The 25,725-nt window shown below is 39.6% G+C and overlaps 2 protein-coding genes and 1 long non-coding RNA gene across 3 annotated transcripts in view; 2 read left to right on the top strand and 1 right to left on the bottom strand.

Moving 5' to 3' along the window:
* The window catches only part of LOC144033081 (roundabout homolog 2), a 59,540-nt gene extending 38,250 nt beyond the window's left edge, over nt 1-21,290 (top strand). Inside the window, exons 7-25 of the mRNA XM_077540877.1 lie at nt 430-601; nt 1,011-1,216; nt 4,250-4,331; nt 4,399-4,567; nt 5,818-5,984; nt 6,925-7,046; nt 7,141-7,357; nt 7,616-7,734; nt 10,140-10,317; nt 11,675-11,899; nt 13,691-13,733; nt 14,242-14,381; nt 14,441-14,734; nt 15,213-15,357; nt 17,204-17,505; nt 17,607-17,723; nt 19,103-19,231; nt 19,346-19,449; nt 19,681-21,290. Of these exons, the coding sequence (XP_077397003.1) occupies nt 430-601; nt 1,011-1,216; nt 4,250-4,331; nt 4,399-4,567; nt 5,818-5,984; nt 6,925-7,046; nt 7,141-7,357; nt 7,616-7,734; nt 10,140-10,317; nt 11,675-11,899; nt 13,691-13,733; nt 14,242-14,381; nt 14,441-14,734; nt 15,213-15,357; nt 17,204-17,505; nt 17,607-17,723; nt 19,103-19,231; nt 19,346-19,449; nt 19,681-19,692 (2,943 nt within the window). The 3' untranslated portion in view covers nt 19,693-21,290. The remainder of the gene's footprint in view (nt 1-429; nt 602-1,010; nt 1,217-4,249; nt 4,332-4,398; nt 4,568-5,817; nt 5,985-6,924; nt 7,047-7,140; nt 7,358-7,615; nt 7,735-10,139; nt 10,318-11,674; nt 11,900-13,690; nt 13,734-14,241; nt 14,382-14,440; nt 14,735-15,212; nt 15,358-17,203; nt 17,506-17,606; nt 17,724-19,102; nt 19,232-19,345; nt 19,450-19,680) is intronic.
* LOC144033083 (uncharacterized) lies at nt 18,972-24,342 on the bottom strand. Its single transcript, XR_013287865.1, has 2 exons — nt 24,104-24,342; nt 18,972-19,429 (listed from the first exon to the last, which is right to left on the bottom strand). It is a non-coding gene; the product is annotated as an uncharacterized LOC144033083 (long non-coding RNA).
* On the top strand, nt 22,443-25,723 carry lim2.3 (lens intrinsic membrane protein 2.3). Its single transcript, XM_077540878.1, has 5 exons — nt 22,443-22,579; nt 23,675-23,850; nt 24,119-24,268; nt 25,387-25,521; nt 25,583-25,723. The coding sequence occupies exons 2-5, from the start codon at nt 23,676-23,678 to the stop codon at nt 25,642-25,644; spliced, it is 522 nt and encodes a 173-aa protein (XP_077397004.1). The 5' UTR covers nt 22,443-22,579; nt 23,675; the 3' UTR covers nt 25,645-25,723.
* Nucleotides 25,724-25,725: the final 2 nt, after the last annotated feature.

Raw genomic sequence — 25,725 nt, forward strand, 5'->3', positions numbered from 1 at the left:
TGATTTTCTTAGATGAAAAAGAAAAACAACACAATAAATTGTAGCCATCCTTCAGTAACAGATACCTGCTTATACCAATTAAAAATATGGCGCAGGCTGATAGCTATCATTATGTCAGTGCATATAATCACTAAGATCTGCTGAGACCATTTGAGCTCTGTTGCTAGCAAAAACAGCAGTATTGACCTATTTCCTCAAATAGAGGCCATCCCTCTTAGACAGACCTCCCTTTTCCCAAAGTAAGAATAGTGCGACATGTAATTCTCTCGATCCCAGTACCTGAGCCCATAATGTGTGTGGGCGTGTAATTTTCATTGCCACCTAGAGGACTGGAGTGGAACAGCATCCATCAACCTGGTTATTTTACCTTGCTCATTTACACGGACATGTCATCGTTACCGCTTAACGACTGTCTGCCATGTCGTTTAGATGTTGCTGTTCCCTGGCCAACCGCCATCCCAGTCCGGTCGTTACGCCGTGTCCATGAAAGGGGAGCTGACCATCACCGACGTCCACCCGGAGGATTCGGGCTTCTACATCTGCCAGGCCATCAGTGTGGCGGGCAGCGTGCTGAGCAAGGCCCTGCTGGAGGTGGAAGGAGGTACGATTAACCGGATTCGGTCCAACCAGCTTGACCTTTCACCTCATAATTATAAGGTGTTTAGTCAGCAGCAATACTTGGACGTGGCAGATGCTTTGGCACCGAACCCTTAAATGTTGTTTGACAAAAGAGGTTAAATTGCTTGAACGCCAGCTGTAATTAACATTCCAACTGTTAATTAAAAAATTCAGACCTAGTTTATATGTTCATTGAGGGGCCGACTGATTAATTGACTTGTGCATTGTTTGGATTAATGGTTCATATGTGCTCTTTAGAAACTGGCGTTTTTTTTTTTTTTTTTCTAAATTGCACCAAACTAACATTTCATACATAGATGTAAGAAAATGCCTTTGACAAACCCAATGATGGAGGTCATTGCCATGAAAAGGTCTTTATCCCTCCATGTTAGGACCTTCAGGCCAGATCCCCCCGATCATTCGCCAAGGTCCGGCCAATCACACGGTGTCCCGGGGCGCCACGGCCCGCCTGCACTGCCGAGTCATCGGAGGACCCTCGGTCAGGATTTCATGGGAGAAAGACGGAGATGCGATTGAGGGGAACGACGCTCGCTTGATGTTGGCGGAGAATGGAACGTTGGAAATAAGAGACATAGAGGTGAGTAAAAAAAAAAGCCAAAGAAAAAGCTAAACAGATTCTTTTTTTGGAGTCGACACTAAAGTGAGTTGGAACTTGCAAAACTCTGACACAAATTGACGTGATTGCAGATTAATCGACTTCGACTGTCATTGTGTAGTGTTAACGTCGAGGTGGCAACTTGTTGGACATCAATAAAGTTAGCATCAGATGTGTTTCATTTACAATAAAGAAGTCAACCCCCCAATCTTTTTTCACAATATTATGTTATATGCAGCCCCGCTAGTCTAAATATTATACTTTGGTTATTATTTTGTTCATGGAATACGAGTTAAACAACAAAATGCAACCGTTTTTATCCATCAGGGGGCGGCCATTTTGCCACTTGCTGTGGACTGAAGATGACATCACAGTTGCTCAGGTCTCAGGTAACAACCAATCACAGCGCTGCATCAGATAACAGGTGAGCTATGATTGGTTGTCGCCTAAACAACTGTGATGTCATCTTTAGTCGACAGCAAGTGGCAAAATGGCCACCCCCTGAGATGGACAAAAACAGCTGCATTTTGCTTCATAACTCATATTCCACAAATGTAATATTAATCAGTATGTCATGTTTAGACTAGTGAGGTCACATATAACATATTGTCAAGAAATGTTTAAGGTTGACTTCCACATTAAAGGTCTTAATCCAGGTAACCATGGCAACAAAAGAGCTTTTTATGATGACATTTTTAAGTCTCCTAATTGGCTTGGCGTCAAACGTAAAACAAGCCTGTCCGACCTTCAGCCCCCGTTTAGTTTTCCTCCCCAATTCACGTCTTTGATGCCAAATTCCAAATGAGTTCATAACATTCAGAGTGAGTTTGAAAGAGCGACGTCTCCGCGGTGGCACGTATCGCTCCCCGTCGCAATTACGTGTTCACGCGGTGCATAATTGTAACGTTAATGAAGGCTCCTGTTTGCAAATGCTAATGCGCTGTGCTTTGATGAAGTTTGGTTTCGTAACCCCACCTGGAGGTTGGAGAGGCGGCATCCTTCATCCTTAATTGACTGGAGATAGCCGATTAATCATCTAACTGGCTTCTAATTAAAAGGCCCGCTTATTGGCTGCTCTTGCAAACTTTGCATTAAGGTTTGCTCCAGTGCACCGCTGAGAGGAAGAGGAAGACGAAGAGGAGGGGAGGTTGGTCTGCCATGGCAATGTGCTCAATGGAACAGAAGAGATGCATTAGTGTAGCGTCGGGGGGTGTCGAGGGAGTGCGAGGGGAAAAAAAAAAAGTAGAAATGAAGATGACGCGTCAGGGACTAAAAATATTTACCCCGCCGTTGCACCGACATCGCGCCATCAATATTTCATTGACGAGCTGAAGTCATCTAAAGATGTTCACCTGCTTGCACGCCGCCAAGGTCAACACTGCGGAGCATGATCTCATTAGGTCTCTGGATCTTTGCGGCAGTGCGGCACGGGGCAGGGCGGGGCGGGGCAACTCGATTCTGGACACTAAATGTGTCCTACTGAATGTGCTGCCCCGTGACACGCAGGGTTGCTTATGCTTACAATTACAGATGCAACAGCATCTGAAGAGGTTTATGGGTAAATTAGTCTACATATGGATATTAAACTTACTCTCAAAACAAATATTTATAAGCCCAGAAGCCTTCACACTCAACACACATCAAAATAACGATATAAACGGTAGAGATCAGAACAAAAATACACTATATTTCCATGTTATGTGAACTGTCAGGCACACAAACAATTCCTTGGAATCAAATTACTGCAAACTGGTTCTTAAAAAAATACATTATTATTATTATTATTATTATTATTATTATTATTATTATTATTATTATTATTATTATTATTATTATTATTATTATTTTATTTTATTTTTATTATCATCATCATCGTCACTATCCTTAGCCTCTGTTCAGTCTTAAAAAATTCTAGGATTATATGCACCCCTAAAACTCTTAAACTCTTTTGTTGTTGTTTTTTCAAAGATATGTCCATGATTATTTTCGCACTTTTTTTCCCCTCCTTTTCAAAATTTGCACCCCCATCTTTTTTTCCACCAAGGGTACCCACCCTTCTTGGCCAACAAAAACTATGATAAATCCAATCTACAAACTTTCCAGGATTATGGTGCCTTGCAACTCTGAAATATAAATATAAATGATAATAATAATAGAAATATCTTTTTAATAAATAAATAAATACTCCATGCCGCTGTCCAATCTTAAATAAAAACTATCAGGATTAAAGCCGATTAAATCTATGATTTTTTTTTTTTTAAGCTATAAGCACAACTAGTATTTTTTATTATTATTTTTTTTTTTTAAGATTTCAAGATGCTAATTAGTTTTGTTTTTGTTTTTTTTTAACTGTTACCGCTGACTGTGGCTCCTTTTACAAAAAAACAAAACAAAAATAAAAAACACATTTTTTAATGAAATGTAATCAAATCACAAGTTTATCAACACTGCACATGACACAAGTACAGAACGATATTCACTTCAACAGGTACAACCCGTCCATGGGACACAAAAAAACAACAAACAGAGGGAGACAGAACAGGAAGCCTGACGGGTCCCCAAAACGGCACCCCAATTTCTCAATTGAAAAAAAGACATTCTTATTGAACAGCCCCAAGATATTCTTCTATGAGCACAGTATGGATTTGGAGAAACAAAAACCAAACAGGGAATTTACAGCCCAGACACACTGAGTGGCAAACGTTGAAATGATGCACCTTACTGTGCCCCGGTCCTAACTGAAAATATTCAAGGACTGTCAGACCAATTACCCATATATTCCTATTAAATTTGGTTGTAGGGGTGAATAGTTTGTTCTGACTGCAGTCGGGATCCCTCAGGCTTCACTGGGGCCCCCTCAGGAGAGCTCCAACGCATGAAATTGTCACAATGAACTTGGCGGTAGCCAGCCAGCAGTTTTATATCTTCAATATTTTTCTGGTCTCTGGAGTTTGATGACCTTTTCCCCAATTTGTGTCCCGTGTCATCCTCAAATGCTGACTTTGTCCCCAACAGGAGACGGACTCGGGCATGTACACGTGCGTGGCGTCCAGCCCCACGGGGGAGTCCAGCTGGAGCGGGATGCTGACTGTCCGAGGTACTTGGTCTCCGTGTTGCGCTTGTCGTCTCCAAAACCCCACCCTCGCTGTCCCCGTCCTCAACAGAAGGCCCCGTCTCGTCCCCGTCCCGAATTTCCGAGTTCATCCAGCTGCCGGGGCCCCCGCAGAAGCCCGTGGTGACCGACGTGACCAGAAACAGCGTCACCCTCACCTGGCAGTCCAACCCGCACGAGGGCGGAGCCGCCGTCACCTCCTACGTCCTGGAGGCCTTCAGGTACGTGCGACGTCAGTCTGCACTCAACGGTCGCTTTATTAGGTAGACTCACATCATCTCATGCGGTGGTTTTCAGTTGTTGTCACCCTCAAAGTCTCACGTTTGGACCAAAATAATAAACATATTGACACTTTTCAGTGGCAATCTATTATTTACAATTGTTGCCAATTTTGGGGGGGTTCGCTGTTGAGGTTTATCAAGCCAAGTACTGACATTTAACTTCGGCACTTTCCACCCTTTTTTTTAATCTTAAAAGAAATGATCTCCAGTTTTTTAATGCACCGTGGACTGTGTCGGTGTCTGTTTTAATCCGTGACTTTTTATCCCCCTTATTGAAGCCTGGCCTCTTCATCTCAAATGATTTACATTTCCCGAGGGAACGAGATCCAACAGGGAGAGTGGAAGGTTGACTGCGGAAGAGGAGAAGGGTGGTGACAGTTATTGCAGTGGTCACATTGGCACTTCTGTCTTGCTCCCTTCTCCACGCCAGTTTACAATGTCGTTTGCTGGAGATGCTTGTGCAACATCAGCAACTACATTCGCTGGACACTTCATTAGGCACACCATGTTGGAAAAAGCAGAGGTTGCAAAATTGCAGATTCACGTTTTGGTATATATTCAGATTTCTTTCAATACTGTATATATTTTTCTATGTAATCGGCTGATATTGGCTCTTTTAAAATTGAAGGATTTTGGAGTTTTTTTTAAATTAATTAATTAATTTATTTATTTATTTATTTATTTTACTTTATTAAAACATCCCCGGGGGATGCTTGTCATTTTATGTATTTTTTTTTACAACCTTATAGGTAGTAAAAGTCAGATGTCTTCAGAAAAATAAATATTCAAACCAAAAAAAATACCTAAAACATCTACTTAAGTACTCCCCAATGCTGATGAAAATACTGTATCTGCAGTTTGTTACTGTAATAGCATTTGATGGCATTGGATTTCAAATGTCACTGCAACTTCCATCCCTCTTATCATTCTATCCGGATTAGCTTGTTATCAGCAGATACTGTGATAAGTGAGTGAAACAATGCTAACATGAGCATACAAAGGGCAGCCCATTTCAAATGTTGCGCATTTCATTATCAGCATCAGCAGGCATCCCTCCCGGTTCACCTTTCGGTGTGACATGATGTCTCATTTTGCCTGCTGTCAGCAAATTGGCTCATTTTGTCTTTGGTCAAGTCACAGCGCAGAGAGGGCATTTTGTTTTTGACGGCTTGATGGTTTGTCGCCCGCAGCCAATCGGTGGGCAGCACCTGGCAGACGGTGGCCGACCACGTGCGGCACGAGCGTCACACCGTGGTGGGGCTCTTGCCCAACACCGTCTACCTCTTCATCGTCAGAGCCCTCAACTCTTACGGTCTGAGCGACCCCAGCCCCATCTCGGAGCCTGTCAGGACGCAGGGTGAATCTCTTCTCTTAATAAACAATTGACCTTACCGTAAACCACGCCCGCATAACCTGGTAAACCAATCAAAACGCAAGACATCATGTCGTGGGTTTTGCTACGGACAAACAAAGTAATCCGGCTTCCGGTGGTGCATTGCGTGATTATCCAAAGGCAAGAAAAAAAAAAATCAATCAATATGATTAAACGCTGTAGTCTTGTGCAACGGTGATAACTGTTATCCCGATCGACTGGAAGGAAGTGTCCGGTTTATTCCCTTCCCTAAACACTCAAACAACTACGAAAAATGTCTGCGCTGGATCAAACTTTGCACACACACACCCTCCAAAATGACCAGAAAGCACTAAGTCTGCACTAAAGTAATGTTCTCCATTGTTGTTTTTAGCCAAAGGCTAACAATAGGTCCGGGTAGCTAACCGCCCACGTGTTTGTTGACTTACTATTTACTATTAATGCCAACAAAACATTGAAACTATGAGGTAATATAAATTCATTCTTACCCTGCTAGACAGGAACAATGTCCAAAAACTTCGGTTTTGCCGACAATTGGTTGAAGTGAGTGAGGCGACTGTCTTTTTATGACCTCTGCAGCAACAGATAGCGACACGTATTTCCTTTTGTTTTGGGGCAAAATTGGTAGCCTTCACTAAAGAAATTATAGGCATCTCTTTTTGCTTGGAAGAGAAATATCGGCGTCCTGAAAATACCTAACTGAGAAATCACAAGGAAGATTTGACAACTTTGCCATTACTGTGAATGTACTTCAGCTCATCTCGACCGGTAAATGTCCGAGGTCACTGCTCGTCGCATTTAGTGGGCGGGGTAAGGTCATTTGATTTTCTTCGATTCAGTGTTTTGCTTTCCTCCCTGAAATAGAGTGTATGTCAACTAAAGTTCAACATTTTTTTTGTTAATTCTCTGCGGGTGGGTGTTCCAGATGGAAGTCCTCCAGAAACGGGCCTAGACCACCGCCAGGTGCAAAGAGAACTCGGCGAGGTGTCGGTTTACCTGTCAAAACCTGTCGTTCTGTCTCCCACCAGTGCCAAGATTTCGTGGACCGTGAGTTGTGTCAAAGACGCGATTCTCTTCCCAAAAGCGTCCCCGTAATCGGATCAAGTCGATTTTCTGCCTCTTCCGCGCCAACTCTCTGCAGGTGGCGCGTCAGTCCCGCTACGTTCAGGGTTACCGCGTGTTTTACCGCACCGTCGGCAGCTCCTGGCTGGTCCAGGACGTGGAGGCCACGTCGGAGTACAGCGCCGTCTTAGAGGATTTGCTCCGCAATGCTGAATACGAGGTGAAGATAAGGCCCTACTTCAATGAGCTGCAGGGACACGACAGCCTCATGGTGTTGCTGCGTACGCCGGAGGAAGGTAAATGACAAACCACGGGCAAGAATTCAATCCCAATCAATTTTATTTATACAGAGCCAAATCACAGCAGAGGGTGGTTTTCTGGAGCAGGTCTAGAGCCACACTCCGTATTAAAAGACTAACCCAACTCCGCATGAGCGAGCACGAAGCAACGTAGGCGAGGAAAAACTGCCTCTAAGGGAGAAACGGAGAATGTGCACGCTTGACAATAGCAGTGAATAATTATACCGATGCCATTCTTTTCTTATCACTCTGCAGTTTTGAGCGCAGCACCGCAGGCGGTGTCGGTGGTGCAGCTCACCAACAGCTCCAGCATCAGCGTGTCCTGGGAGCCGCCGCCTCGTAGTGCTTATAGCGGCATCGTTCGAGAGTACAAGGTGAGGGCATTCTGTTTTCTGATGTTAAAGCAACACCATACAATTATATCAATGTATATATGAATATTTAAATTGCAATTACAGGGAGTCCTCGAGTTAAGGCGCACTCGACTTAAGGTTACGCCCGTCCGCCATATACCCCGGAGTGTTTTCTCCTCCTCCGCTATTTAGCCCTTATCTAGCTAAAAAAAAATAAAAAAAATAAAAAATAAATAACCCACCCTAAAAAAGCTGCTTTTAATCTGTACTTATATAAAAACATTCGTTTATTTATTTACTTTGCTTTTACATGTCTTTAACTGTTTTTAAATGTTGTCCTTTTAATTCCAGTGTGGGAAAGCATACTGAGATACATTGTGTAAAATGCGCTATAATTTTTCAATTTTTTATTTTTTTTTACAACTCCTAGGTACTGCCTAGGTTCTTAAATGTCTCAACGATCATGTGAAATGTTCATTGCCCCTCCCCCACCCTCAGATTTCTTTAAAAAATAATAATAAGTGTTATTCACTTGATTTTGTAGTACATCGGAAGTCAATTTACAGTGTGCACCCCTAAGTTTTCTACTTGTACCTCCTCCTAGAGAAAAAAAAAAAAACGTTTGTCTGGAACCCTGGTGCTAGCTTATATTAGCTGCTGTATAAGTACTAGCTGTTGGTGCTCTTGAGCTTGACAAGTGCACAATTTCCTGGTTTGGGCCTCCTTAAATTATAATTGTTTAAATTATGAACCATCCAGGAAACTTGTCATATGTTGTGTTAGCATTAGCATCAGTGCTAAGACTGCTGTTCACAGTAACGGTTATTCACTGGTCAGATGACTTATTAGCATTTAGCGTGTACTGACTTTATCGGACTTCGGAGCCTGTTATTGTCACTGTTTCTTTTGCTGTCCGCTACGTTATATAACCAACTTCACCAACTTGGTCAGCTTGTTGACATTTGTACCCCTGTCTGTTTGCATTCATCACAGTTATGCTGTAAGGGGAAGAAGTACAGAGTAGTTATTCCTTACCGCGCAGCCTTAATGCACACATTTAAGCCATTGGCAGAATATGGGTGTGGCGAGATAAAAAGAGAACAAACTTGTTTTTTTTCCCCATCCACCTTCGTTCTGTTTCTTATAGACTTGTATTATGAAATTAGTGATTACTCTCGGCCTCTTATCTGCTGCCAGTACGTGCTGTTGTCATCGCGTTCGCAGCTCCAACTGTGCCTGTCATCTTCTCTCAGCGCACTGATAAAAAGGCAGCGTTCTGATTATCTCCCCTCTCCCAGTGTGAGCGCCATGCTGATGACTCAGACTTCAGGCCTCATTTCTGAGAAGAAAAGAAGAAGGGGGGGAAAAAAAACTGAAGCGGAGCACAGAGTTTTATTGTTTTGATTCCGTGTGCACGTCTGTCTGTGATATATAATGAGAAGAAGTGCGATTGTGATCTGCCTCAGGCGAGGATCGCTTTTAATCCCCTTAAACCACTCGTTGTTTGCTCCAACACCCCCTCTGGCTTAAAAGTGGACTCTAAATATTGATGCTGGTATAACTTTTTATTTCACACCCCCCACCCCACCCTCAAACTGCATTTTCTTCTCTATTTTATGCATTTATGACAGTAACTTCAAAAGAAGCAGTGTGCCCATTAGTAGCACACATGCGTTACCGGGCACAATTCTCAAGCCACTTTCGAAAAGAACTTTTTTTTTTTTTTTCTTCTTTTTTTTTTTTTTTTCTTCTTTTTTTTTTTTTCCATAAAAAATAACTACTCTATTGTTTTTTTTTTTTGTTTGTTTGTTTTTTTTCACACCACAGATGCCTGAAACTGAGGCAGAGCAAAGCAAACCACACTTTTCCTCACTAATCCATCCCAAAAAGTCGGACGAAAACCCAGTCGTATGAAAACTGATTCAGTATTTATATTATAGCAAATAATGAGCATATGATCAATCAGAACAATTTAATGCTTTTCCACGAGATGGCAGGTACATCATTAACGTGTGATTGTTGTGACGATTGTCCTTTAGTACTTAACTTTACGACAGAGGAAAAAATTGGCTTTTTTGGGAGGCGGGGAATTTTTAAATGTCATTATCGTTGCCTGATGTTGTAACATGTATATGTGTAAAAGAAAGAAAAAAATGCAAATATTAGCCATTTTTGGGGATTAATTTTAAAATACTAGCAAATATTGTCTAAAGTCCCTGATGCACTTTTTGACTATCTCAAATCTTGTTGAAAAAAATAAATGACGCTTTTGAAAGCTGAGAAATTGGTATTGTGGTATTTCTCAATCTTTTTCCCATGTTTTTATACAATACAATATTGTTCATCTCTAAACACAACAAATGAACCTTGTCTCGAGTTGGGAAAGACCAAAGCATAGTGTGATCAAGTCTATGTGTTGTGTTCAGGTGTGGTGCGTGAGCAGCAGTTTGGACCAGGAGAAGCACGTCAATCGAACGGTGGACGGAGCCGTTGTGTCCATCCTGCTCAACGGCTTGCTGCCTGACGTGCGCTACGCCGTCACTCTGGCCGCCGTCACCAGCCTGGGCGTCGGCGCCCCCAGCTTGCCTGTCCACCTTGTCCTCAGTGAGTCTGATGCATCCGTAATGAAATCTGTAGCCCCTCTTGACTAATTCACTCTTTTGTATTGGTTGTTATTTGATATGGTTTGCTTTATTTGTATTTATCGATTAAATTGTATTTTTTTTTCCATACCTTGTTCATTGTTTTTTTTGTTTTAGTTATTTATTACTATTTATTGATTAACCCCTGGGCGTTATCTTATTTTGAAATGACTTGGTCAGAACCATCAAAAAGCCCAAAACGGGTCACAATAATGCCCAACGGTTAAATGTATTTATTACCATTTTGTCTAGCTATTTATTAATATATTTGTGCGTAATTTATTTTATCATTATTTCTATCAAATTATTTTACAGTTCCCTTATTTTAGATGTTTTTATTTTTCCATTTATCTATGTGCTTCATTTCATTCATATCTATCATCATTTTGGTATTTTATCATTTCATTTGCATTCTTTATTTTTATACAATTATACTCGTTTTTCTTATTTTCATTTATTTATTTGTATCATATTATTTTTATGTATTTACACACACAACTGTGCACTTTCATTCAGCTAACATTGGATTTATTGTGATTTTTTTTATCTATCTATCTATCTATCTATCTATCTATCTATCTATCTATCTATCTATCTATCTATCTATCTATCTATCTATCTATCTATCTATCTATCTATCTATCTATCTATCTATCTATCTATCTTTGTTTCTACTTTTGTATCTAGTTTTCTATCTAGCCAGCTATCTACTTTTCTATCTAGCTAGCTATCTGGCTAGTTTTCTAGCTAGCTAGATAGTAGCTAGATAGCTAGAAAGCTATCTAGCTAGCTAGCTAGATAGCTATCTGGCTTGTTTTCTATCTCTGCGATTGGCTGGCAACCAGTCCAGGGTGTCCCCCGCCTACTGCCCAGAGCCAGCTGAGATAGGCGCCAGCACCCCCCGCCACCCTTGTGAGAAATAAGCGGTCAAGAAAATGGATGGATGGATGGATGGATAGTTTTCTATCTATCTATCTATCTAGCTAGCTAGCTATCTGTGAATGATGATACTACATACCATTTGTTTTGCTTCTTTTTATTATTTCCATGTATTTATCTGTTGTTATCATTTTTTTTTCAATGATTTATGTTAATTATAATGATCTTTTCTTAATTTATTTCTCACCATTGGTATTTTTGTAGTAGTCCAAGGTTGTGTCCCTTAATTTAACAATTACATTATCACTATTCATTCTTATTATCATTTCTCAAATTAATTGACTGGTGAGATTGTTAGTTTTGTTGTTGTTCACTTTCATGCAGCTGGCAAGGGATTGATCCCAACTCAGTCGCCCTATAACTGTGTGCTCATCCCTCAGCTCCGCCGGGGGGCTACACCTCCACGCCGGTGAGGACAGGCGGTGGTGGCGACGTGAGCATCTCGGAGCAGATCACCGTGGTGGTGCGCCAGCCGGCCTTCATAGCCGGGCTGGGCATGGCCGCCTGGCTGGCTCTGATGGGCCTCAGCGGTTGGTTCTACTGTCGTCATCGCCGCAGGAAACAGCTGGGCCACTACACCACGTCCTTCGCGTACACGCCGGCAGGTAAGCAATAAAAAAGTGGTCGGTAAAGGTTGTATTATTTACAATGCAGGTCCAAGGGCCCCATTCAGTTTTAATGCCTATGCAGTGGACCCTCGCTATTCGCGGTGAATAGCACAAAGTTGTAAGTAATGCCCCATAACCCCACCACCCCCAATTAAAATTTAATATAAAATCTCAAATTCAATGCAAAGCAGAAATTATTGTTACTGTTTGGCGGCTAGCTTAAGCAATTAGCATCGTCAGTATTTTCCACATTTCCAATTGTTTTTTTTTTTTGTTTTTTTTTGTTTTTTTTTGTTTTTTGCTTAGGCTTTTGGTATATTGGCTAAGCGCATCAAAAAATATATATATATATTTCTATCTATAAAAAGTAACACCACGCAATCTATTATCGATTGACGATTTGTGCAATGCCAAGCAGAACAGAAAACCTGCATTTTTGCTGAAATGTTGACAAATGACTGCCGCAAGATGGCTGACACTTTGACAAATGGGCTACTCAGTCGGCAAGGGGTCTATTGTCTATTTAAATTTTTTATTTTCTGTTTTCTTTTTCTTTTTTCGTTTTGTTTTGTGTTTTTGCTGTTGTGATTATTTAGTTTTTTGTTTTTTTTTCAGGTTTTTTATTTACTGATATGAATTGCTTTTGTTTTTTGCTGTTGTGTTTTATTTGTTTCGTGTGTTTTTTCCTTTGCTGTTGTTTTTTTTTTTTTTTTTTTTTTTAGTTTTTTTGTTCTGTTTTGCACAGCCACCATAGAGAAGTGACATTTTACAGTGATGTATATCCCAAACGACTCTTTCTCTTCAGTACTGTATATCCGTGTCAGCAAATATCTGATGTTTATCAGGATTTTATTTACATTTGTAGAAAGGCTGAAACTCATCTGAAGGTAACAGTTTCTGTATATATTTTTTTTAACTTATCCAATTTCTGCCACTTGAAAGCAAAAAAAAAAGTCAAAAATGTGTCACTTGAACCATGCAGTGTAATTCCTGCCAAAGTGAACTCGGCTTGAACGTCTGAAATGTGACACTTTTCATTTTAAGGTAAGGGGGCGTCGTTCAAAGTCGAAAGGATTAGTGTGACTTCAGTTGCCATTCCTGATACAGTAGTTCAAAATAGACCAAGACAAAGCTAGCTTGACACATTTTCTTCAAAACAACTTGTGGAAAAGTTCTTATTAGACCTCATGGGACGTGCTCAAAGTTTAATGTCATTGTCAGTTGATTCAAGTCTATTTGTTTCTATGAGGCAGCAAGAAACAACATTGAAACAACCCGTGACAATTTGAATTGCGAACATGCCCTCCGGTGCATGAACTCATGAACTGTTTGATGTTAGGAAAGAGACTTTGTGCTTTTGACTTTTGATCGCTGCTTCAGTGAAGCCGACAATTAAAGCAAGAAAAACAATTGTTTCTATCATAATTGCTTTTGTTGCGGCAATGTCACCAGATTGTTTTGCTGTAGTTTTATTTATATAACAGGTACAGTATAACTCTGTGCCGTTTCTGAAACTTTTACAGATTTCTTTTCCAAACGTACTAAAGTAGGCTACATCATGTGTTGATATTACATACCGTGTAAATGTTCATACTTGCATGCTGGATAATCATTCAAATTCAATTCACTTCCGATGACCCGCCGCTCATTTTGGGTGCCAAACCTCATTTGAAATACTTTTTATGCTGTTGAAATTTTATTTTATTATTTTTACAAACCTGTCTTTGTTTGTATGTTTTCTTAGCATGATTTATGCATCATACTTTTATTTTTTTCTCCTTCCTTTAGTTGGCTTCGCTCACGGTGAAGGATCCGGAATCATCAATGGGGGGTAAAGAATTTGCTTTAAATTTTAATTCTTTTGATTGTTTTCATAATCATCCAATCGTTTTCAGGTACATCTCAATAAATGAGAATTACACGGAAAATGTCATTCATACTTTATCAAGTCAAAAAATCAAAATCTCTCAATAAATTTAAATATTATAATAATTAAAATTGTTTGTGATTTAGAAATGAGGAAGTTATTGAGTGTTCTGAATGTTTTTTTCTTTGTGTTTAAAGATTATGCATAAAATAAGTTTCACCCATTTTTATTGAATGACCGCAAAAACAACCATATTCCAATTGATCACTTTTAGGTTACCCCCTTTCCATCTAATTCTGCCTTTCCAATGATAATGAATGATCCTATTTTGCACACTAGCTACACAAATGCAAACTACAAACACAATAATAGGTGAATATTATATTTATCATGAGAAATAAGCAGTCACAAAAATGGATAGATGGATATTATGTTTATTGATTTTGATTCCTGTTTTTTTTTTTTCTTCCAGGCCCGGCATGTTGGGCTCAAACATGGGCAGCAACTTCCCGTGGCTGGCCGACTCGTGGCCCACCCCAAACCTGATCCACAGCAGCAAAGATTCCATCAACTGCTGCTCCGGCAAACTCGACTCGGAGAAATATTACAACGGTAACCCAACACGTTTCTCGTATGACGTTCTGGTGCCAACGTTGCACGTTTCCGCGCAGCCGTCGGTATGGCCGACTACCACTCGGAGAAGCACAAGATGGCGTCCAGCGACAGTCCCATCTACAGCACCATCAACGCGGCGGCGGCAGGCGAGGGCGAAGAAGACCTGCTGAGCTACTACGACACCTACTCCAGCGCCTCCTACAGGCAGGGGCCCGACCCGTACAGCAGCAGCCCGGCGCTGTCCAACGGCGGCCTGGTGGCTCTGGAGCAGGACCTGGACCAGTGGACCATCCAGTCTGGACACTCCACCTCCGAATACGCCAAGCTGCACTACTCCAAGAAGAGCAACGGTGAATAGATCTTTTGTTACTGGAGCACGATGAGGACTTAACAAGGTTGCAGAATGTATTGGTTCAATTAATACCTGCTGCCATGGCAACTAACTAAGCAGGCCACTCTGCTGAGGACACCTTTAAGGCATAACAATAATAATGTGTCCTTGCATCGGTGAATTCCATGTTATTGACTCACTCGTGGCAGCAAGGTGGACGAGTGGTTAGCGCGTCCGCCCCCCAGTACTGAGGGGTCGGGTTCGAGTCCAGGCTCCAGCCTTCCTGGGTGGAGTTTGCATGTTCTCCCCGTGCCTTCGTGGGTCTTCTCCGGGTACTCCGGTCTCCTCCCACGTTCCAAAGACATGCACGGCAGGTTAATTGGGCGCTCCGAAAAAAACAACTCCTAATGAGAAGAGTGTCCTTCATGTTGTGACAGGTGAAGCAAGTGGATTGAAGTGTTCACGGAAACATGTTGTCACGATTGTACTCTCGCTAGAGAAACTGGCGAAGCAGAGATCCACCGGCTCGGTGTGCACGCCGCCGCCGCCGCCGCCACTTACCTGGGTGGACGTGCTGTCTCTTCCGCTTCCCGCCAACAAGGACGGACGTCGCCCACAGGTGGACGATGAGGACCTGCGCAGGTGAGTCGCTTTTTAATATCATAGTCAATACAAGACATTCTGAGCCCTCTATTTCATGAGCGTAATGTTTTTCCCCCCATTAAAACCCTGACGTATAAGATCTGACACATGGGATGCACGGATAATCCATTAGAGGGCAGTATCACCTAGCTGATGGCTTTTTCAAGCAGGGACACCTGTACTTATTAATCGTGGGAAATGTTCTTTATGAATATTTTTGGAAATAGTAATATATTTGTTTGTTTATTCTATTTTTTGACAGTTATAAATGTACAAATTTAAAGCACTGTGACCAGATGTATCAAATATGACACAAATCAAAAGTCATGTGCGGAAGTTGATTTTCAAAAATGTTTTTTTCATTTGTTCAAAACAAGGTTAATTTAGTTGACGAAAATGAACGAAAAAACTAAAGTTCAAAAAACAATTTCGTTGACAAATAAAATAAAAACGAAAATGCTTTCTAGAAAATTAAAACTAAATGAAATTACATTTTATGTTTACAAAACTAACTATAATTATAGCAAAGATGTTCTTTGTTTTATCCAAGACTCAAGTTGACAACATCTGCGTGTCGAGCACAAACTTTTGGCGTGAGTGCGGCTTGGGCAAATGAACATGCGGCGAGTGTCTGCGGGCGGCGCTCCGTGCTTCCGGAGTGTCGCGCGTCTCCGCTAACCGCTTGTGACAGGTCGGATTGCAGACAGAATGGCCTGGCAGGGCAGGGGCGGGGACAGGGGCGGGGCCGCTGTGACCGTGCCGCGTCTTTACTGATGGCATTAACCGTAATCTGACAGCATGAATTAACTGCTTGCGTTTTGCACTGACATGTCCCACGTTTAATTGAGCCTGTTGGCAACTTAACAATGTTGGTCACAAAAGCGCTCCTGGTACTTGGAAATGAAAGCAGCTGTAAGGAAATGTTTATTTGGAGTCATAGATATTTCGTTAGTTACCCCTCACTTTTACGATTAAAACTAGGGACCACTTTTTTTTTTTTTTTTTCAGACCAAAACTAGTGTGAGTACTAACTCAAGTCTTTCATTCTCACAAGAAGTACTTGTGTTGTTTTGACTCCTCTAGAGGGCATTCTTGTTTCAAAGATGCAGTTGAAATATAATCAATTTGCATTGCACTAGTCTTTATCTTTAAGAGCACAATCTCGAGGGTAAAAAAAATATATATATATCAACTCAACTCAACTTTATTTATAAAGCACTTTAAGAACAGGCATTGCTGTATACAAAGTGCTGTACATAAACATAAATATCAGTTTTGCAGTAAAGAAGAACAAAGCAAACATTTTGAAGTGCAATACAAGTTGTTGTTTTTTTAGTAAATAAATAAGTAGGCAAGTAAAGGCAAATAAGGAGATAAATAAATACATAAATAGGTAGACTAAAACTCATACAGACCACAAAACACCAGGAACAAGTGCTTTATGAAGCTTCATTTTCCCATCACTTAGCAAGTACCAATACCACTAGTACTTTTGACCCATAATTTTAAAGAAAGACCTGTATATTCCAATTAGTGTTGTTCTGATATCCGTTTTTGGGTTTGAATGAATTAATTATTAATCCTATTAATGTGCAGATAACTTAATACCTGTTACGAAATTGAAGGTAAACAACTACAAGATGTAGCTGAACCAGTAACATACGTGATAACACATCATAACAAAAATGTTAGCATCTAGCCAACTGTGTGCTAATGCTAACCAAACACAGAAATCACCAGTGAAGTAGGTGAAATCATCCAGTTTATTACCATAATTCTGTTTAAAATATGAATTAATGAACAAGCACAGACACTCATGCGTCAGAGTGTTATGGTTGTCTCGTAGCTCCGGGGAGGACGACAACGATGACGACGACGACGACGACTGGTGTCCCCCGCTGCCCGCCAGAACTTACCTGACGGACGAATCTTGCACCGCCCTCCAGCCGCCTCACTCGGCCACGTCCTCCCCTCAGCGGGACGCGCCGAACGCCGGCGACAGTCCGCGTCCGCCGCACGTGGACCTGCTGGCCCGTCCGCACGCCCACTTCACCCAGTCCAACCCGGATCTGTTCGCCAAGACCGGCGAGCGGCACCACGGCGGCGGCCGCTGGGCGGAAACCTTGAGGGCCGACGGCCTCTGCAAAGGTCAGTCGGAATCGGGCCGCAAGTCGGCCACAAATCACGTCGCGTTTATTTTTCCAAGCTCTTCCGATCCTGGAGGGTTGATCGCCACGCTTTCTTGTCAGGACAATCTCCCGCCGCGCTCGGCGATTTGAGCCCCGCGGCTCTGGCGCACAGATGCCGGAACAAGAAGAAATGCCCCAAGGATGGAACGCTTAGACGGGAGACGCACAGCCAAGCAGGTATGACGCATTCTTGGCTTCACTCGGGCCCAGTAATCTTGTTTTGTGTTTTTTGTTTTTTTCCCCCCCCCAAATTGCCTGTTGGTGAACCATCTACCAGCCTGTCACTTTGCACCACCATGACACTGAAATGTAGGACAATGTATCTAATTAAGTTAAATGTAGTTAGGGCTTTAAAAAAAAAAAAAAAAAAAAAAAGTAGTAGGGCAGTCAAAGAGCATTTACAAAAGTGGGCCTTCAGGGAGGACTAATTAAAAAAGCCATCATATTTTGCAAAAACACAATATCAAAACTGTAACACTATCGAATATTTTCAGAATCGACTTGACTTTGCATTAAAGTGTATTACAAAAGCATATTTCCCCGATTACTGTTTATTAACCAGTTATTGGTGGTTATTTCCGACTTTGTATTCGTATAGTGATTTAAAAAAAATAATAATGTGGGATTGATGTTGTATTATGTTACTGGTTGTTTTCCAAAAGTAAAAATAGATGTTTGCCAATGTCTCATTTTGATTAAACAAAGAAGATATAATCAGTTCAGGACAAGAGAAATCAGTAAACAATTACAGTTGATATGCTGACATCGGAGGATTTGGACAATTTTAAATATTATTTTTTTTTTTAAACGATTACTCAGTTATTAAAATAGTTAAGATAGAGATAAATTAAATAGATTAATTTCATAATCCATTACATGTCAATTCATTAATTTTGACAGCTCTATGTACCACGAGGGGCCATTCAGAATCAAAAAATATTTAATGACATGACAACAAAAATTCAAGTAAAAAAACAAAAAAAGCAAAAGTGTTGTTTCCAGAGATGCTAATTACTTAGTGTGCATGATTGCTACAAACATTTATGCTAGTCGCACGTTGCTTGCTCCGAACAGCCAATCATAGGACGGACAAATGCTGACGTTTTTGTGAGTGAGCGCGTTAGCTTAATAGCCTCACCTTGGCTATTCATATGGTCTCAAAGCACTAACGACTGATGCTGCACTTTGCTCAAAAGAAGAGATCAATGTCAACATATCTTCTGTGACATTTCATAGCCATATTTTAGTGCAGCTTATGTTCTTTTTACTCTATTTTTTTGAACATGTTCATCCTCTTAATGTGTTCTGAAAGGCACCTTCAGAATGAAAATGGATGCAATATAATGGAAAGGACGCATTCTATCGCATAAACGAGTTGAGATGAATAAGTCTAGAGCATTCATTTAAAACATACACACCACACAGTATGCATAAAGTAGCTGATATTTCACATGTTTAAGCATTTAAAATTACAACAAAGGCCACCAACTGGCCTATTTCTCCCCGAATACCAGTTATAACAAAGCAGCGTGTTTATTTTCCCACCTGACCCATAGAGCTGCCCCCTCCTCCGGCCCCTCCCCCCATTGAGAACTGCCTGCAGCCTCCCGCCGACATCGCCCGACTCGCGAGCCACGAGCATGCCTCCCCCCACCGGAGAGCAGACACAAAATGGTCGTCACAGGGTAGGTGGCTTTTAATGGGATTGTCGTGTCAATCCACATATTTGTTTGGGTGTGGGGGGGTACTACTGTATATGTGTAGGAATAAAATCAAGTGATCCGCTTGTCGATCTCCAGATGAAAATGTAATCCAGTGCGGGTCGTCCAACCACGTGTCAGACTACGGGTCGCTCGGCGGCGTTTTTTCCCGATCGCCAGCTTCTGGACACATGAAGGAGCAGGTAACAATGAGAGAAACACCTCGCGGCTAACCATACACAACGCTTACTCAATGAGGAAATGTATGCCTACAATATGACGCAAATCAAAAGTCATGTATGGAATTTTCAGATTATTTTGTTTGTTTGTTTGTTTGTTCAAAAGGACTAATAACTATTTACAAAGAATCATAATTTTCTCTAATATAGTCTCACATTAGCATCGCTAACTTTGCTACTTTTGTTTCCTTTCAGAACCTCATGTGAGCCGACACCTTCTCCACTTCCATTTTTGTGAGACATCCATGAGCCATGATAAATTGAAAGAAAAAAAAAAGAAAAAAAGAAAGACTTCACATCCAAGCTGTGTGTAAAATGTCCAGACTCAATCCTCGGCACCTTCTCACCATTCCTACAGTTTTTATGCCAGACTGGATTATCCAAATCAATAAAAGTGTACATAATGCTAATTAATAGCCACCATGAAACTGTGCACATCTCACTGACCTTTCTATATGACCGAATCGGCCGTACACGCTCGTGATGGGCGGCCATCTTGTTACTCCCACTATTCCCTACTCCCACTTATTCAAGCAACACTATCAAACTATTGGAAAGCAACAGCGCCCACTGATGTCCCAAATGGGAATTACATCCCAAGTAACTTGACCGGGGCAGGGGCATGAAAATTTAAATAAATAAATATTATATTTGGTTGTGAAATAAACTAGTATTCTAAACTCTTATAATAATAAATATTTTTGGCATATGCTCATATTTATTTATGTAGTTTATTTGTTAATTATTGGATCATTTTATCTATGCACTACCATTTTAAATACATCAATGTTTATAAAATAAACATTTCAGATATACAGATATACTGGAAATTTCTAATATGTTTATTTTGTATTTGTTGATTTAAAAAAATATGTATTACATAAATATCCATTTTAAATATAAAACAAGAATAAATATTAGTCTTGTTTGTGAAATAAACATTTATTTTATATTAAATTCCAATTAATTACATATTTATTTTGATTAACTACATTATAATAATATACTTTGTACAAGTATTTCCCAACTGTATAAATAAATAGAAAACATTTTATGGAAAGAAGTAGATGTTTTTCTCATTTCAATTTCAGTTATTTGCTAAATTCATTTCATAATCTATATATGAATTAAATCTTTTACTAAAATAAGATGCAAATATTTAAATTGTTGCCAACTTTTTTTTTTTTCTTTTTTTTTTTTACTGGTAACTATCTGACTCAATATATATAAAGAAATATACATTGAAAGTCATTTCAGATTCTGTTCCAAATAAAAATTAATTATAGAATGTACTTTGTTATTTTGTGGAAAATGTTGATTCTCTTTACGTTTGTTCATTTGGGGCAATTTTATACAGTGATTCCCTGTAAAGATCTGTAAAGATTATATAATATAATAATAATAATAATAGTTTCATATTGTTGCTTTGAAAAGGATGCTACCCGATAATAAAGTTTCTGCCGGATGTCCCTATTTGGCTCTTTAGATTGAAATGTCGCCCTCAGTTGTGTAAATATGTTTGCTTCCCGTTTTGTGGTGCCAGTTGATGAAAATGGAAACTTTGGCTGAAGTCGTTTTTTTGTCAATGAGATGTCAAACGACGACCACGTTGCGAAGAAGATTCTTGAATGTATCGCTGAGGAAACTCATAAAAGTCGTGAGTGCATGCGTGTATTTGTTAATGTGCGTTTTGTGTGTGCGTGCGTGTGAATACTGTACTGGACTGTACTGTGACACCCCTGTACATCACCACTGGCTTTGATCCATTCATTATTTTTTAATAAATCAATTTGTAAAATTCTGAACGATTGCTCTCTGTGAAAATGTGCTTTTATGAAATCAAAATCTAAATGTTTTCATCTAAATAATACCACTTTTCCTCAAACTAGCTTTATTCTCTGAACATTTTCTTTGTTATCAAAATGTCAAGTTTTTTAACTATTTTTTTTCTCTGAAAATATCCTTTCTTTGCTATTTTTTTTTTTTTTACCTCAGAATGTATGTAAGTTCAAAGCATTGTATTATTTTTGTCTCAAACTATTATTATCATGCATTTCATTAGCATGAAATATACAACTTATTTCTGTAATATTTTTTTATTGTTCCGAAATTATGACTTCTTTTTTTTTCCCTAAAAAAAAAGAGATTTTTGTTCAGATTTTTTCCCCCCACAAAAGCCTGTTTTTAAAGGGGGGGGGTCATAAGGTTCCAGAATGAGAAGAATACAAAATTAGAAGGAAGAAATGAAGGACACAAAAGAAGGAGACTCCACCCCCCAACCCACAAATGTACTAAGTGCGGTCTCATGTGGACATATAGTGGTACTGCAATTCATACGACCGACACACCCATCAACTCATCATCATCACATAACCCTCTTTTGAAACCCTGCTTCGAAACCCAAACCCTCATTTGAAACCTTAATCTTATTTAAAACCTTAATTTGAAATCTTACCTCGAGTTGAAAACGCTCATTTGAAACACCAACTCATTCAAGACCCTAACTTCAAACCTAATTTAAAACCCCAATTTGAAACCCTATCGTAATTTGAAACACTAACACTAGTTTAAAACTCTAATTTTGAACCCCCCGTGTGGGTTCTCCAATGTTAAAACCCTAATTTCATACCATAATCCTCGTATAAAATCCTAATTTGAAAGCCCATCCCTAGTTTGAAGGCCTAATTCCTACCCCAAAACTAAATGATCATAGTATTAACCCTGCAAGTAGAATGGTTTCTGACCAAAAAAAAAAAAAAAAGCAAACAAAAACAAACAAAACATAAAAACAAAGTGAAAGTAGCACTAAATAAGTTTGGTTGAGTGGACACCAATTGTCCTTGGAACTTTTTTTTTGTTGCCTTTTGAAAAGGCAAACGCACATTCAGCACGTTTAGCTTTTGCCGGTTTTGTGTTTTCAGCAGATTCCACCCGACAACAAAACGGCGCGCGCGTGATTGGTCGCGTTGCGCGTTTCCGTCCGGCAAACAAAACTTTCAGGACGCTTGCGGCCACACTCGCCTCGTCTGCGCACGCGTCGGATCATCACGGCCGCTCGCCACTTCGCTTTGGGAAAGGAACGCACGCGTGCCAGGTGAGAAAAGTTGCAAGACGCGCGTTCGCCTCATCCTGCGTGCACGTCACATCTTGTTTTCATACACTTTGTGTCTGAAGAAAAAAATTTTGGGGGGAAAAAATTTAAAAAAAAAAAAGTTCTCATAATGATCTAAGTAATATCTTGTGTCTCTTTTTATTTGAAATGGGCAAATAATTAAATAAATAAATTAATCAATTAGGTGTGTCAGGTGATTAAAAATTTTAATCGGAATTAATCGCATGGCTTTAGTTAACTCAGGATTAATCAAAAATGTTATATCTGACCTAAATGTACAATAAAATATACAATAAAATAAGTTTGTTCTAAGTTTTCATACTCTTGTTAACATAAAAGTTGGGAAAAAATGTTCAACTAATAGAAATATGGCTCCCTCTTTTAATCATCGATGCAGTGATTTCATAAAAATTACTAAAATTGAGTTAAAATTAAAAAGATGTACTTTACTGATTTTTGCAAAAACGAATCTCATAGCTTTGTAAGTAACAACTAGGGATGTCAGGCGATTACATTTTTTTTTTATCATAAATAATCACATGACTTCAATAGTTAACTCATGATTAATCACAAATTTTATATCTGTTCTAAATGTACAATCAAATTTACAATAAATGTTTTTTCCTTAAGTTGTCATACTCTTGTTGACAAAAAAGTGGGAAAAAACTAGGTAATTTTATAATAATTCATAAAATTGAGTTAAAATTAAAAATATACTTATAAATATATATATAATATATAAATTGTACTGTATAAACAAAAGTGTGATAGTGATTTGTGCTCTTCATTTTTTTGCCACTAGATGGCATTATTGCATTTGTTATTATTACATTTTTGACTGCTAAATTTTGGCGTAATGCCCCCAGTACAATCTTTCCAAATAAGGGGCGCTCATTAATCGCACATTCATAAAAAAAAAAATATTGGCGTTAAAGGAACTTTAATAATTCAAAATGAATGCACTAATTTTGACAACCCTAAAATAAATAGAATTTTTTTTTTTTTTTCACGTGATAAAGGCCAAATTCCACTTAAACATTCATCTCTTGGCTGCATCACGTATATTTTGCACGTCAGCATGTACAGCTTCATGGGAGGCGGCTTGTTCTGCGCCGGAGTGGGCAACATCCTCCTGATCGTCTCCACGGCAACCGATTATTGGATGCAATACCGCCACTCCAGCAACTACATGCACCAGGGCCTGTGGCGCTACTGCGTGCCGGGCAAGTGCATGACGCACACGGACAGCATCGGTAAGAATGCGTTTGAAAAAACAACAACCAAACAAACAAACTAGCCACCAGAGGGTGCTAGAGCGGCACAAATTGAAATCAGCTTGATTTTTTATTTTTTTTTTTATAACGTACTGGTTTTAATAATGTTGTGACATGACGACGACGATATATTGTGGCAGTTTTAATATCGCGATATCACGATATTGACGTTATTGTTACATCCCTAATGGCTGATGAATGATGAGTGAGTGTGATTTTTTTTTTGACTTGCTTTTGCGGTGGGCAGCGTACTGGGACGCCACGCGGGCCTTCATGATCCTGTCCCTGCTGGCCTGCTTCATCGGCATCGTCATCGGCGTCATGGCCTTCATCCACTACTCGTCCTTCGACGGCTTCGACAAGACCTTCGCCGCCGGCATCCTCTTCTTCATCTCCTGTGAGCCTCAAAACATCGCTGCTGATCCCAGAGGCGGAGTTTGCCATTTAGGCAATTGCTTGGGGCGCCTTGGCCAGCAGGGGCCCCCAGAGGGCCAACAGATTTGACACAAACCGCCTTCACATTAGCAGTGCAGCGGTTACAACATACCGTTTCAAATAACCTGAGTCAGGTGGTTGTTTTTTTTTTTTTTTTAAACGTACAGTAAGGCTGATTATTTTTTATTTTTTGTAAATGACACCATGTAAGGTGTTCTTTTTTTAAGATGACAATGTATAGTGTTTGTTTTTAAATGACAATGTCTAGTAAGGCGTTTAAAAAAAAAAAAAAAAGGCCATGTAGTAAGGCGTTTTTTTTGTTTTTTGTTTTTTTAATGACCATGTATAGTAAGGAATTTAAAAAAAATACCTTGTATAAGGTGGTTTTTTTTAAAACGACCATGTATAGTCAGGTGTATTTTTTTAAAACATTACCATGTATAGTAAGGTGTCTTTTAAAAAAAAAAAAATTAATAAAATAAATAAATAACCATGCAGGCCTATAGTAATAGTAAGGAGTTTTTTTTTTAAGCGACCATGTATAGTAAGGCGTGTTTTTTTTTTAACTACCAAAATATATATATATTTTTTTTAATGACCATGTATAGTAAGGAATTTAAAAAAAATACATTGTATAAGGTGTTTTTTTTTTAAACGACCATGTATAGTCAGGTGTTTTTAAAAAAAACAAAAAAACAAAAAAATTAATAAAATAAATAAATAACCATGCAGGCCTATAGTAATAGTAAGGAGTTTTTTTTTTAAGCGACCATGTATAGTAAGGCGTGTTTTTTTTTTAACTACCAAAATATATATATATTTGTTTTAATGACCATGTATAGTAAGGAATTTAAAAAAATACCTTGTATAAGGTGTGTTTTTTTTTAAACGACCATGTATAGTCAGGTGTTTAAAAAAAAAAAAAAAAAAAATTATAAAATAAATAAATAACCATGCAGGCCTATAGTAATAGTAAGGCGTTTTTTTTTAAGCGACCATGTATAGTAATTTTTCTCCCCAAACTTGGTTTTACAAGTAATATTGCCTTGGTGTTTTGTGTGTTATTTTGTACGCGTGTAGGTTTCTTCGTGCTGCTGGCCATGGCGGTGTACACGGGCGTGACGGTCAACTATTATGGCAAACGTTACGGGAGCTGGCGCTTCTCCTGGTCTTACATCATGGGCTGGGTAGCCGTGGTGCTCACCTTCTTCTCAGGTATTCCTCTTCCTCCTTCCCCTCCTCCTCCTTATGAATTTGAAGTTGTTTTTTTTTGCAGGTATCTTCTACATGTGCGCCTACCGCATGCACGAATGCCCCCGCAACTCAAACTCGCGCTGACCTGACGGAATGCTCAATATCTTTTCCTCTTCAAGCCTCATGAATATTCATCAGCAAGCTCAATAAACCACTAAGTGCATC

The sequence above is a fragment of the Festucalex cinctus genome, chromosome 13 (genome assembly GCF_051991245.1).
Source record: "Festucalex cinctus isolate MCC-2025b chromosome 13, RoL_Fcin_1.0, whole genome shotgun sequence".
Classification (NCBI taxonomy): domain Eukaryota; kingdom Metazoa; phylum Chordata; class Actinopteri; order Syngnathiformes; family Syngnathidae; genus Festucalex; species Festucalex cinctus.